The 15,127-nt window shown below is 42.1% G+C and overlaps 1 protein-coding gene across 1 annotated transcript in view; it reads left to right on the top strand.

The window, feature by feature from the left end:
• The window catches only part of HNRNPLL (heterogeneous nuclear ribonucleoprotein L like), a 47,271-nt gene that overhangs the window by 26,500 nt on the left and 5,644 nt on the right, over positions 1 to 15,127 (top strand). Inside the window, exons 8-9 of the mRNA XM_063443619.1 lie at positions 7,027 to 7,244; positions 10,816 to 10,937. Coding sequence (XP_063299689.1) covers positions 7,027 to 7,244; positions 10,816 to 10,937 — 340 coding nt within the window. The remainder of the gene's footprint in view (positions 1 to 7,026; positions 7,245 to 10,815; positions 10,938 to 15,127) is intronic.

Here is a 15,127-nt window from a genome sequence, read left to right as displayed (position 1 = left end):
CTGCTACATCAATGTTCTTATATAAGGTATATTTGACATAATAATTAATTAATTTAATTTGATCTATTTAGTACTCCTTCTTAAAGTGATACTTATACTATTGTTTATAATAACGTGTCATATGTATGTTATGTACATTAAAGTGAACTAGTGTAAATTTATATACATCAAAGTGCTTCATGTGTTCATAAAGTGATACTTATGCTATTATGTACATTAAAGTGCGAAGTGTATTTTATGTACCGTATATACTCGAGTATAAGCCGACCCGAATATAAGCCGAGGCCCCTAATTTTATCCCAAAAAACTGGGAAAACTTATTGACTCGAGTATAAGACTAGGGTGGGAAATGCAGCAGCTACTGGTAAATTTCTAAATAAAATTAGATCCTAAAAAAAATATATTAATTGAATATTTATTTACAGTGTGTGTATAATGAATGCAGTGTGTGCGTATGTGTGTGTGTATGAGTGCAGTGTGTGTGTATGAGTGCAGCGTGTGTGTATGAGTGCAGTGTGTGTATGAGTGCAGTGTGTGTATGAGTGCAGTGTGTGTATGAGTGCAGTGTGTGTGTGCATGAATGCAGTGTGTGTGTGCATGAATGCAGTGTGTGTGTGCATGAATGCAGTGTGTGTGTGCATGAATGCAGTGTGTGTGTGCATGAATGCAGTGTGTGTGTGTATGAATGCAGTGTGTATGAATGCAGTGTGTGTGTGTATGAATGCAGTGTGTGAATGCAGTGTGTGCAGGGCCGGTGCAAGGATATTTGCCGCCGTAGGCAAAAAACATTTTGCCGCCCCCTCCCCCCCCCATATGTCCTGACTTCCCCTCCTCCTCCCTCAGTGGTCCTTACCTCCCCACCCCCGTGTTCCTTCACCCCCCCCCCCAGTGGTCCTGACTCACCCCTCCCCTAGTGGTCCTTACCCTCCCCTCCCCTAGTGGTCCTTATCCCACCCCCTCCCTCTCATAGTGGTCCTTATCCCCCCCCATCCCTCCCATAGTGGTCCATATCCCCCCCATCCCTCCCATAGTGGTCCATATACCCCCCCCCCTCCCTCCCATAGTGGTCCTTATCCCCCCTCTCCCTCCCATAGTGGTCCTTATCCCCCCCTCTCCCTCCCATAGTGGTCCTTATACCCCCCCTCCCTCCCATAGTGGTCCTTATACCCCCCCTCCCTCCCATAGTGGTCCTTATACCCCCCTCCCTCCCATAGTGGTCCTTATCCCCCCCCCTCCCTCCCATAGTGGTCCTTATACCCCCCCTCCCTCCCATAGTGGTCCTTATACCCCCCCTCCCTCCCATAGTGGTCCTTATCCCCCCCTCTCCCTCCCATAGTGGTCCTTATACCCCCCCTCCCTCCCATAGTGGTCCTTATACCCCCCCTCCCTCCCATAGTGGTCCTTATACCCCCCTCCCTCCCATAGTGGTCCTTATCCCCCCCCCCTCCCTCCCATAGTGGTCCTTATACCCCCCTCCCTCCCATAGTGGTCCTTATCCCCCCCTCCCTCCCTCCCATAGTGGTCCTTATACCCCCCTCCCTCCCATAGTGGTCCTTATCCCACCCCCTCCCTCCCTCCCATAGTGGTCCTTATCCCCTCCCTCCCTCCCATAGTGGTCCTTATCCCCCCCCTCCCATAGTGGTCCATATCCCCCCCCCATCCCTCCCATAGTGGTCCATATACCCCCCCCTCCCTCCCATAGTGGTCCTTATACCCCCCCTCCCTCCCATAGTGGTCCTTATCCCCCCCTCTCCCTCCCATAGTGGTCCTTATCCCCCCCTCTCCCTCCCATAGTGGTCCTTATCCCCCCCCTCCCTCCCATAGTGGTCCTTATACCCCCCTCCCTCCCATAGTGGTCCTTATCCCCCCCCCTCCCTCCCATAGTGGTCCTTATACCCCCCCTCCCTCCCATAGTGGTCCTTATACCCCCCCTCCCTCCCATAGTGGTCCTTATCCCCCCCTCTCCCTCCCATAGTGGTCCTTATACCCCCCCTCCCTCCCATAGTGGTCCTTATACCCCCCTCCCTCCCATAGTGGTCCTTATCCCCCCCCCTCCCTCCCATAGTGGTCCTTATACCCCCCTCCCTCCCATAGTGGTCCTTATCCCCCCCTCCCTCCCTCCCATAGTGGTCCTTATACCCCCCTCCCTCCCATAGTGGTCCTTATCCCACCCCCTCCCTCCCTCCCATAGTGGTCCTTATCCCCTCCCTCCCTCCCATAGTGGTCCTTATCCCCCCCTCCCATAGTGGTCCATATCCCCCCCCCCATCCCTCCCATAGTGGTCCATATACCCCCCCCTCCCTCCCATAGTGGTCCTTATACCCCCCCTCCCTCCCATAGTGGTCCTTATACCCCCCCTCTCCCTCCCATAGTGGTCCTTATCCCCCCCCTCCCTCCCATAGTGGTCCTTATCCCCCCCCTCCCTCCCATAGTGGTCCTTATACCCCCCTCCCTCCCATAGTGGTCCTTATCCCCCCCCCCTCCCTCCCATAGTGGTCCTTATCCCCCCCCTCCCTCCCATAGTGGTCCTTATCCCCCCCCTCCCTCCCATAGTGGTCCTTATCCCCCCCCTCCCTCCCATAGTGGTCCTTATCCCCCCCCTCCCTCCCATAGTGGTCCTTATCCCCCCCCTCCCTCCCATAGTGGTCCTTATCCCCCCCCTCCCTCCCATAGTGGTCCTTATACCCCCCCTCCCTCCCATAGTGGTCCTTATCCCACCCCCTCCCTCCCATAGTGGTCCTTATCCCCCCCTCCCTCCCATAGTGGTCCTTATCCCCCCCCCTCCCATAGTGGTCCTTATCCCCCCCCCTCCCTCCCATAGTGGTCCTTATACCCCCCTCCCTCCCATAGTGGTCCTTATCCCCCCCCCTCCCTCCCATAGTGGTCCTTATACCCCCTCCCTCCCATAGTTGTCCTTATACCTCTTTTTTTTGTTATTATTAATTTTTTATTATTATTTCTTATTTTTTTATTATATTTTTTTTTCGTCCCCCCTCCCTGCTTGATATATGGCAGGGAGGGGGGCTCCTTCCCTGGTGGTCCAGTGGCAGTTCAGTGAGGGGAGAGGGGGGCTGGCAGAGCTGTACTTACCTCTCCTGCAGCTCCTGTCAGCTCTCTCCTCCTCCGCGCCGTCCGTGCAGCTCCTTCTGTCAGCTCACACTGTAAGTCTCGCGAGAGCCGCGGCTCTCGCGAGACTTACACTGGGAGCTGACCGAGGTGCTGAACGGACGGCGCGGAGGAGGAGAGAGCTGACAGGAGCTGCAGGAGAGGTAAGTACAGCTCTGCCAGCCCCCCTCTCCCCCCAGTCTGTATTATGGCAATGCAAATTGCCATAATACAGACTCTGACTCGAGTATAAGCCGAGTTGGGGTTTTTCAGCCCAAAAAATGGGCTGAAAAACTCGGCTTATACTCGAGTATATACGGTACATTAAAGTGAAAATTTTCTTAATTGCTTATATATCTTCACTGCTTCTTAAAGTGATACTAGTGCTACTATTTACATAAAAGTGAGCATGTGTCCTTTATATACCGTATAAGCCGACCCGAATATAAGCCGAGGGCCCTAATTTTACCCCAAAAAACTGGGAAAACGTATTGACTCGAGTATAGGTCTAGGGTGAGAAATGCAGCAGCTACTGGTAAATCTCTAAATAAAATTAGATCCTAAAAAAATTATATTAATTGAATATTTATTTACTGTGTGTGTATGAGTGCAGTGTGTATGAATGCAGTGTTTGAGTGTGTGTGATGCAGAGCCTTGGTGGGGGTGGGCATTTTTTGTATTTTATTTTAATAGTTTTTTTTTTATATTAATTTTTTAAATTATTATTTTATTATTTATTTTTATTATAATTATTATTAATAATTTTTATTATTTTTTTCGTCCCCCCTCCCTGCTTGATACATGGCAGGGAGGGGGGCTCTCACTCCCTGGTGGTCCAGTGGCATTGGCAGTTCAGTGGAGGGGGCTGGCAGGGAGCACTTACCTCTCCTGCAGCTCCTGTCAGCTCCCTTCTCCTCCGCGCCGGTCCGTGCAGCTCTTCTGTCAGCTCACACTGTAAGTCTCGCGAGAGCCGCACTATGACCCCGCGGCTCTCGCGAGACTTACACTGGGAGCTGACTGAGGTGCTGAAAGGACCGGCGCGGAGGAGAAGGGAGCTGACAGGAGCTGCAGGAGAGGTAAGCGCTCGCTGCCAGCCACCAGTCTGTATTATGGCAATGTAAATTGCCATAATACAGACACTGACTCGAGTATAAGCTGAGTTGGGGTTTTTCAGCACAAAAAATGTGCTGAAAAACTCGCCTTATACTCGAGTATATACGGTACATCAAAGTCCTAGATGTTTACTTAATGTTTAAAAATAGTTAATTGCTTCTTAAAGTGATACTGGTGCTACTATGTACATGAAAGTGAACATGTGTAATTTATGTACATCAAAGTGCTAAATGTTTACTTAAAGTGATACTTATGCAATTTACATAAAAGTGCTAAGTGTATTCTATATACATTAAAGTGAAAATATACATCAAATTGCTCTCATAATACTTAGAGTTACTAATACTAAGTTTATTTTAAATTGCTTCAAATTTAAAGTTTAATTTTACCTTAACCCCTTAAGGACCAAACTTCTGGAATAAAAGGGAATCATGACGTGTCACACACGTCATGTGTCCTTAAGGGGTTAAGCAACTCTCCAATATATATATATAATATTTTTGCCATCAAGTGCTAAAATCCACTGCGTATGGCCCTCTACTAATGGGCATAATTGGTAACTTTTAACATTAATCATACTCAATTACTGGTTAGGTTATATTTCTAGTTAATAACTATTAATTGACTTTAATCCCTCAATTTTGATTGTATCTACATTTAATATATTCTTTTCTAACTATGCTGAAAATGTGGATATCTGTATTATAAAAAATATTTTTTTTTATACTCTAGAAGACTCCTATTTGTTACAAGGTTACTCATATAAACGGGTGATATGATAACATTTCATTTAGTCCCCGAGGTGCAACTGTATCCAGTTCTTGAATCCAAAATTTTTTCTCCCAGTAACAATATATTTCCTCTATTTCCACCTCTTCTTGACAGCGGTATGTGGTCTATTGCAACAAATTTTAATGTAGCCAGAGGGTGTTTATACTCCAAAAAGTGTTTCGCCACAGGTTTGTCAGTGCATCCATCCCTAAAGGCAGTTCTAATATTCGATCTATGTCCTCTGATCCGTTCACATAGTTGCGTCTCGGTCTTACCAATACAACTCAGACCACAGGGACATGATATCTTATATATAACAAACGTAATTGTATATCTTATCTTATAGCTCTTATTCTTATGTGGATGAGTAAAAGTTCGTGCTGGCACCATGTGGCCACACGTTACACACCCCAGGCAACGAACGCTCCCTCGCACATGTGGTTTCTGTTGTTTGACGTAACTTTCTTCTGGATCGGTTTTCATCAGTATATCTTTTAAATTCCTATTTCTCCGATAGCATATCCTTGGTGATTCTTTAAATTCATTAGGTAAAGTATACTCACATGCTAACATATTCCAATTTCTCTTCACTATATTGGAATTTTTTTGTGCTTAGGAATACTAAATAGATAACATTAAATTAATTATTATGTCAAATATATACATTATATAAGAACATTGATGTAGCAGTTTACATAATTCCATTTGGTGGAAGTTTTAGCTAGATAATGTGCTATATGATTTAGGGGCAGATATAACATTATAGCAGAGTAAAGCATTACTAGGATGGATGTATAAATTATGCTGAAGTGTATGTGTATCAGTTAGGCTTATTGTGCCGTTGTTTTAATTTGTCTGTAAACTGTATATCCGCCCGGGCGCTGAATGGAAACACCTTGTTGCCAGGGAGCCTGTAAACATATCAGGTAACCATGGCGACAGACGGTGACGTCACGTGTTCACACAAGCGCACAGAAGGTAGAGACACGCCGGGCGAGTTGTGATACAGGTGGTGAGTGTTTTAATGATTCAATAATCAGTCTGTTTAGCTATATAAATGCAAATGTTTGTAAATGTATTTTGTGCTGAACTGATCCTGATGAAAGCCACAAGGGATGGCTGAAACGTTGATGACTAAGATTATGTTTTAACAAGCTTTGGAATAAAGAAGAAAACTTTTATAAAAGAAAGAGAGCAAGCCTTTTTTCAATATATTTTATATTTTTTTAATATATTTTATATTTTTTTTATATTTTTATATATTTTTTAATGTTTCGGCCCCACTGACTCTATAAGGCACCTTTGATTTAATTGTGTCCATTCTCATTATCTGTGTTCCTCAAACTACCAATCATGCTATCAATCTTACCAGATTTTTTTTTTTTTTTTTTGTACTAATTACTTTGGAATATTGTCATTGTGTTATTTTGGGGAGCATCCTCTTGCTATTCAAGAACATGACATCTGTTTTCATAAAAAGGATAACTACATTTTTTGTAAGAATGTTGCTTCGAATACCTTCCACCTCCTGGTCCTCTCCCCTCCTTCTGTATCGTGCAGTGTTAATTTTGTTGACTAACAATTTTAGTCGACTAAAATAATTCAGATGACTAAAATATGACTAAAAGTCAAAAGACTATGACTAAAACTAAATTGAAAATTTCTGCCAATATTAACACTGCACAGAGAGCTGTGGAAAGGGCAAAAGAGAGAGACCAGGGTTTGGGAGAGAGACATCTAGAGGGGCTTGTAAAAGGGCAAAAGAGACCAATAGAGGCTTTAACTAAACCCAATAGATTTTAGTTGTCTACTACAATCTCCTGGAGGTTCAGCGGACTGCAACGGCTTTTTAGTCAAGACTATGAATAAAACTAAATTTGCTGCCAAAATTAACACTAGTATTGTGCATCTGTAAATTAAGTGTGTGTGTGTGTGTGTATATATATGTATATATACATAATATATCGATGCTGCTGTTTATCCATTTAAATTAAGAAAATAATATAAATGTATGCATTGTTTATTTTTTGTGCCCAGGAAATCATGGCCCCCTTCTACCTCTACCAAACCGCTATAGGGTGGGATCAAGAGATACACCGGAGCTGGTTTCTTATCCTCTTCCCCAGGCCTCGTCTTCCTACATCCACGGCTCCCCTCCAATAGGCTCTGTCGCCATGGTTAGCAGCTTGCATCAGGAGAAAATGAACTGCTCTCGGGTCTTCAATTTGTTTTGCTTGTATGGTAACATTGAAAAGGTAATGTACACATTTGCTTTGTAGTTTTTATTATAATGTCTATATTTTAATGCTTTAAATTAATTAAATAGGCACCCAGACCACTTCATTTCAATTAAGTGGTCTAGGTACTAGGGATTGACCGATATTGATTTTTTTTTTCTACAGCCGATACTGATAATCTGTGAGCTTTCAGGCAGATAGCCGATAATTTACCGATATTCTGTACATTTACCATTTTGAAAAAAAATAAACGATTTCTAGGTAAATGCACAAATTATACATGCCACATGTAGTGGATGCAGTGTGTTTAGACAGGGGAGCTGTGTGTATTTGTGTGGTGTGTAGTGGGTGTAGTGTGTATTTGTGTGGTGTGTGGTGGATGTAGTGTGTATTTGTGTGGTGTGTGTAGTGTGTATTTGTGTGGTGTGTGTGGTGGGTGTAGTGTGTATTTGTGTGGTGGGTGTAGTGTGTATTTGTGTGGTGGGTGTAGTGTGTATTTGTGTGGTGGGTGTAGTGTGTATTTGTGTGGTGGGTGTAGTGTGTATTTGTGTGGTGGGTGTAGTGTGTATTTGTGTGGTGGGTGTAGTGGATGCAGTGTGTGGTGTGTATATATATGTATATATATATATATATATATATATATATATATATTTAGAATGCAGAGTGTGTATAGTGAATACAGTGTGTGTAGTGTGTGTATAGTGAATACAGTGTGTGTCTAGTGAATGCAGTGTTTGTGTAGTGTGTGTGTGTTTCTGTAGGTATGTAATTTGTGTAAAATGGGGGGGGGGGGAAGGGGAGGCATTTAAAAATGTGTATGTGTGTGTATGTATATATATATATATATATATATATATATTACTTACCTTCCCTTCAGCTCCCCAGTGTAAATCTTGCAGCCAGCGTGCTGCGCGGAGTGGTGCCATGGTAACCCGTGGCAACAATCTGACGCCCGTGGGACTCGCAAGATTTACACCTCATGCCCAACCTCAGTGCAAAGTCATTGTGTAGGGTCTTAAGATATTGCATTGTTTTACTTGCTGGGACCATGCATTGTCTTGAATCTGCCACATTCTCCTTAACGGCTTCTCCTTTGCCCATAGGGGATTGTGTCTCCTCTTACACTACTGCATTCTCTGCAGACAACTTCCTTATGTTTTTTTGTTTTTTTCAAGAGATTTGTGAGGTCCCTTTTTGTAGAAGGGGTATTTCTCTTTCAATGAAGATTCCTCCTCTGAAGTTGAGGAGTTGTCAGTCCTCTGTGGGGAAAGTGATGGAAACCATGTTAAAGATAGGATTGTTGAACATTTAAAAACACATGGATTTTAAGATCTGAGACAACATGGGTTTACTTCAGGGAGATCATGCCAAACTAATCTTGTTGATTTTTTTGATTGGGTAACTAAAATTATAGATCAGGGTGGTGCAGTAGACGTTGCTTACCTAGATTTCAGTAAGGCTTTTGACACTGTTGCACATAGAAGGCTTATCAATAAACTACAATCTATAACCCCTTAAGGACCAAACTTCTGGAATAAAAGGGAATCATGACATGCCACACATGTCATGTGTCCTTAAGGGGTTAAGTTTGGATTCCAATATTGTTGAATGGGTAAGGCAGTGGCTGAATGACAGGCAACAGATGGTTGTAGTCAGTGGAGTATATTCAAAGCTTGGGCTTGTCACCAGTGGGGTACCTCAGGGATCTGTACTTGGACCCATTCTCTTTAATATTTTTATTAGTGATATTGCAGAAGGTCTTGATGGTAAGGTGTGTCTTTTTGCGGATGATACTAAGATATGTAATAGGGTTGATGTTCCAGGAGGGATAAGCCAAATGGCAAATGATTTAGGTAAACTAGAAAAATGGTCAGAGTTGTGGCAACTGACATTGAATGTGGATAAGTGCAAGATAATGCATCTTGGACGTAAAAACCCAAGGGCAGAGTACAGAATATTTGATAGACTCCTAACCTCAACATCTGAGGAAAGGGATTTAGGGGTGATTATTTCTGATGACTTAAAGGTAGGCAGACAATGTAATAGAGCAGCAGGAAATGCTAGCAGAATGCTTGGTTGTATAGGGAGAGGTATTAGCAGTAGAAAGAGGGAAGTGCTCATGCCATTGTACAGAACACTGGTGAGACCTCCCTTGGAGTACTGTACACAGTACTGGAGACCATATCTTCAGAAGGATATTGATACCTTAGAGAGAGTTCAAAGAAAGGCTACTAAACTGGTTCATGGATTGCAGGATAAAACTTACCAGGAAAGGTTAAAGGATCTTAACATGTATAGCTTGGAGAAAAGACGAGACGGGGGGATATGATAGAAACATTTAAATACATAAAGCAAATCAACACAGTAAAGGAGGAGACTATATTTAAAAGAAGAAAAACTACCACAACAAGAGGACATGGTCTTAAATTAGAGGGGCAAAGGTTTAAAAATAATACCAGGAAGTATTACTTTACTGAGAGGGTAGTGGATGCATGGAATAGCCTTCCATCTGAAGTGGTAGAGGTTAACACAGTAAAGGAGTTTAAGCATGCTTGGGATAGGCATAAGGCTATCCTAACTATAAGATAAGGCCAGGGACTAATGAAAGTATTTAGAAAACTGGGCAGACTAGATGGGCCGAATGGTTCTTATCTGCCGTCACATTCTATGTTTCTTTGTTTCTATGTCTTAGTAGGCATCTCACTGGACACAAACGTGTACTACAATGTCTATTGTGTCACTGCTCAGGCAGGCCCAACAGGTGAGTGAGGAAAAGCACATCCTAGCCAGTACACTGTGCAGCAGAGATTGTGTCCACATTTGAGTAGATACAGTGGTAGCCTTAAAACCTCTTATTTAGATTGGATATCTCCTTAAAAGAAGGGCAATGGCTAGTATCCTGGACCCTCAAGGCATTAACCTAATGGTTTCCGAAGATTCTCTTGGAGCATTGAGAAGCTGTCTGGTTTGGCTGCACTCTGATTCTGTCTCATTACAATTATTTTTATCACTTTGAGAAAATACTATTCTCTGCCTTTCTCCAGAATAATTAGTCATTAATCTGTCTTCTATTAGACTGCTCACTCATTGTTTGTATCTCTCTCCCTGTTAAATTTCCCAATCTGCCATTACAACTCTCTTCTAGACTGTCTATTCTGTAATTGTATTACTTTCTTTTCCAGTAGACGACCCACTCCATAATTTTATCTCTGTCACATTAGACTGCCTATTCTGTTTTCTCTTTGCTCATTCATTAATCTAATCAATTTGTCATTAAATTTTTCTCTGACGTTGCACAAATCTCTTCCATTAGTTTTCTTACTTTGCTAATATACAACGCTCTTCTCCTTTAGACTGCACATCTCTATCCCTTGTTTCTCTCTCCAGTCAGACATTTCCCTATACTTGGCTCTACCTGCTAATAGACTGCTCACTATGTCATTGCACATTACTGAAGAAATTACTTTCACAGTAAATTATGGTAACGTTTCTGGCCAAATGTAGCGACAATGCATTGCAAACAATATTTCAAACAGAGCATTGTCTGACTCAAAGCACATATTTTACTTCTCATTTTGTGTAATTGAAGGTCAAGTTCATGAAGACTATTCCTGGCACAGCTCTTGTGGAAATGGGCGATGAGTACGCTGTTGAAAGGGCAGTCACACATCTGAATAACGTAAAGGTTTTAGGAAAGAGACTAAATGTTTGGTAAGCACATTTTGGATATCAAAGAAACATAAATGACCCAGTTTCACTGGCTGTTTGAAATTCTGTTTTTTACCTTGTTTGGTTATGAATTTATAGTTTATAAACATGTCAAACCCTGCTTCTAGGAAAATAGGTCAGAATCAATGTGCCCTCTTTTCCTTGGTACACATAGGGATAAACATCTTCATGTATTTTTTTTTTTAACAGTTTCACCTTGATAAAATCTGATAAGGACTCAGGCTGTCTAGAGGAGTCATTAAATGCATACATATTCAATAGGTAGTGTGGTCTGTTGTAGTAGAGTGCTCTGTGGATCATATGGAGAAGTTTAAATGATGGGCAGTGTATGCTGGGTAGCTGGTTTACTTACTTGAGTTTTCCCATAATGCGGTTGAACCATTTCTTGTTAAAGATAGTGCTGAAGAGTTATGTATGGGCTACAGAGACAGGAAAATGTTATCGGTCACACTCTCATGAAAAATGTTATGAGAAATTGTGAGTGTATGTTAAGTAACCCCACATATCGTGGCAAATCACATGCTACTCTGGACTCCAACCAAGGAAAACCTACATGCACAGAAAAAAATACCTTCGGTGAAACCACAGAGTAAATAGTCTTAAAGAAACACTATAGGGTCAGGAATACAAACATGTATTCCTGATCCTATAGTGCAAAACCCACCATTAAGGTGGCTTGTCCCCCCCCCCCCCCCCCTTATCTGCCTTAAAAGCATGAAAAACTCACCTTATTTGAATCAATGCATCTCTGAGGAAAATTCTGCATCCCCATGCAGAGCGTGGAGACACTGAATGGCAGAGCTGCCTACTGTGCAGCCCTGAGCCAGGAAGCACCTCCAGTGGCCACTAGGAGGTGTCCCTAGGGGCGATGTAAACAATGCATTTTCTCTGAAAAGGCAGTGTTTGCATGAAAATACCTGCATATAATGACTATAGTGTCCTTTTAATTAAAAAAAAAATGTATATTTATTATATAATAGTCACAAGAAAAAAAGTCAGAAAAAGACCATAAATCCAATGGCAGCAAAAATGACAAAGGGGAAACTTGTAGAACAGAAAGTTAAGACAAGAAACTTAAAGCGGCACTGTCGTGCCGAACTTACCTTTCCCCAATCGATTCCTCTTCTCTCCCTCTGTCAGGATCTGTTCTTCATTTCTTCCTGTCTGCTCTAGTTTTCTTTAAAACATAAGACAAAGTAGGGACTATTTTGTCTTATGGAGGTTTCTTACGCCTGACCATCTCTGACCAGCGGAGGAGCAAAGTGTGGTTTCCCCCCCATTTTCATTCTGGGCCCCCATCTGCTGCCCATGGGAGGGGCCGGGGGAACAACAGGTGTGTGTCGTTCCCCTCCTCCTGACCCCCCATTTTTGTTCAGGTCCCTCACCTATCATGGGTGGGGGGAGGAGGGAGGACAATAGGCGCCCCCCCCCCCCCATTTTCATTCAGGGCCCCCACCTATCATGAGGGGGGGGGGGAGGCGGAGGGACACAATATGTGTGTCTCCTTATTGTAATTCAGGGCCCCAACCGCCTCTCATGGGTGGGGGCGCGAGGGGAGAGGACAATAGGTCCTTCCCCCCCCCTTTTTGTAATTTAGGGTCGTAGGTCCCCCCACCTGGCATGCGCGGGAATTTCACAGCGCTATCTAGTGTGGGCAGATGACGTGTCCCACAGGGACTTCATCTACCCACACAAAGATGGCGGCACCCAGGACCTAGGTCCGGGCCCGAAAGAAAGATTTAAAAATAGGTCATATGGGGGGCTAGGGGGATATCTAGGGGGACAATTGGATGTAGTGGAGTCGGGGGGTAAAAACTAAACGGGATTTGTCCATGACCGTGTCGCTTTAACATGTTACAAACATGGTGCTTATTCATTGCTGTGAAATTTCTCTAGAATGTCACTCGCACAATTTGTACTTCTTAGGAGGCAATATTATTGATAAGAATGGATGTGATGATTTACTTGTTGAATATGTACTTCATCCAGCACCATAACAATCTCATCTCTGTAAATTCAATGTAGTGTCGGTAAGTTCTGGGTATAGCCACCAAAGCCCTGTTGACAGGATCTGTCTATTTGGCCTTTCTTCCTTTCACTGGACAGCTGCCATCGAGCAGGATTTGAGTTTAAACCCTTTGAAAACTGTTTAACCCCATAAAGTAAGGTGGCAACCAGAACCTATAGACACCATAGCAACTTTATTTAGATAAAGTTCTAATGGTTCTGGGAGTGGTCCTTTAACTCATGATGTTCTTGCATTGGACAATGATCTTTAGTTTAGTATTGTCAGTACTGCGTTTACAGAAGATTGCCATTTTCCCTTCATGGATATTATTGAATACTGCTTTAGTGGTGGTTTATGGTCCTTTCAAGTTCCAGTTTAGAGCTTTATGCTTTTAAGATATAGTTGGAAGTTTAGGCCTCTCTTTCTGATGACCTCATGCAACTATACTCTCACAAAACAAGTCCCGTCATTGAGGCAAGGAAAAAAATAGAGAGGGTACTATTTTTTGTATTTAAAAAAAAAATAAAAAAAAAAAAAAATATATATATATATATATATAAATATATATATATATATATATATATATAAAATGTTCTAAATTTCTAGTGTGCAAAACAATGCTGGTATACTTATTGCAAGTTTATCTAGTAACACATAAAATCTGGACAAAGTACGTTTATTATATTTGTATTCTTGTTTATTTGGTACTACACTATACGTTTATCATATTTCTTATTAGATTACTCCAGAGTTTAAGTTGTCTTAATCCATATTTGGTAATGTTCACTCATATACAGGGTTATTCACAGAGTGAATTTTCAGGCATTCAGCTGGAAATTGCCATTTTTGACCAAAATAGCTGACTTCAGAACATTTTTCAGCCAGCTATGCTTTTTAGATGAGCTGTTTTGGCCTTTATTTTTCAATTCCCTGTTGATTTTCCAGCTATTTGTTTTATAGTTTGTGAGTTTTTTTTGGTGCCTACTTTCAGTCTACCTACCAACCAAGAAAATATTTTACAACTACCTATTTAAAGGGAAACCATTCATTCCCAGGATATTTATTAATGTTTTTACTTGGCCCCTATATTTGAAAATGAATGTGTGTTTTGAGGTCTCCAAAAAAAAAAACTAAATGTAAACTTTTGCACACCTTATTAAACTGCAACAAGAGAAAGGGGAGAGTCTGTCACTCAAGATAGTAGATATAACTATGTGTAAAGAAGTAGATAAGACAGTTAAAAAGTATAATTCTTTAATAATACAAAAATACGTAGAGAGTATGTACAGACACAAAAACACACATAATCATATAACCCTAACCATTACTAACAGTCTAATATACAGTATACGACCGTAGTCAATGGGAGGGAAAAAACACATGTAAGGGGGAAGGGAAAATGGAGTAATAAAACTCGGCAATACACAATATGTCAATGCCTAGAGGAATAAATGGGAAAACTGTGTACTAGGTAGAGACACAGTAATAGCCCAAAAGTCTATCTGCACAAGAGAAGTGTATCCAAAAAGTGTATCAATCTCAAATTGCTAATGAGATACTGGCAGTGTTCAATATGCCCACATGACTAAGAGTGTAACAATGTAAGGCTGGTTGTATAGTAAACCTGTATTCGATACTATGAAGCAGCAGACAGGTTAATCTGATATAACCTACAAATATATCTGCGCAAAACAAATGGTATCATAGAAATGTATCGATCACAAGTGACTGATGAAACACTGACAGTGTATAGTATGTACACAAGACTGAGAATCAGGCAGGTGAAATAGTAAACCTGTACCAGAGACTCAAAAGCAGCAGACAAATAGATCTGATCCAAATGACCAGTCACTTCTGGTTGTGAATAATAAGTTCTAACGTAACTTGCAAGTCAAGACTGACAAAAAGTGCACAATCCGCACAGTAATTGGATTTTGCCGTAACTTGCAAGTCAAACGTAACTAACTAACTTGCAAGTCAGTGACTGAAAAAGTGCACAATCCGCACAGTAAGTAAGTTCTATCGTAACTTGCAGGTCAAACGTGACTCACTAGCTTGCAAGTCAAGCGTGACTGACTAAGGTTCTCTCCAGCTATCTCCTTGTATGATGATAGGGACAAAGGCTAGAATCCTTGGTACCCGTAGTCCCTATTCAGACATGATA

The sequence above is a fragment of the Pelobates fuscus genome, chromosome 2, assembly GCF_036172605.1.
Source record: "Pelobates fuscus isolate aPelFus1 chromosome 2, aPelFus1.pri, whole genome shotgun sequence".
Taxonomy (NCBI): domain Eukaryota; kingdom Metazoa; phylum Chordata; class Amphibia; order Anura; family Pelobatidae; genus Pelobates; species Pelobates fuscus.
Note: the sequence above shows the minus strand (reverse complement) of the source record. Positions and strands in the feature narration are given on the sequence as shown.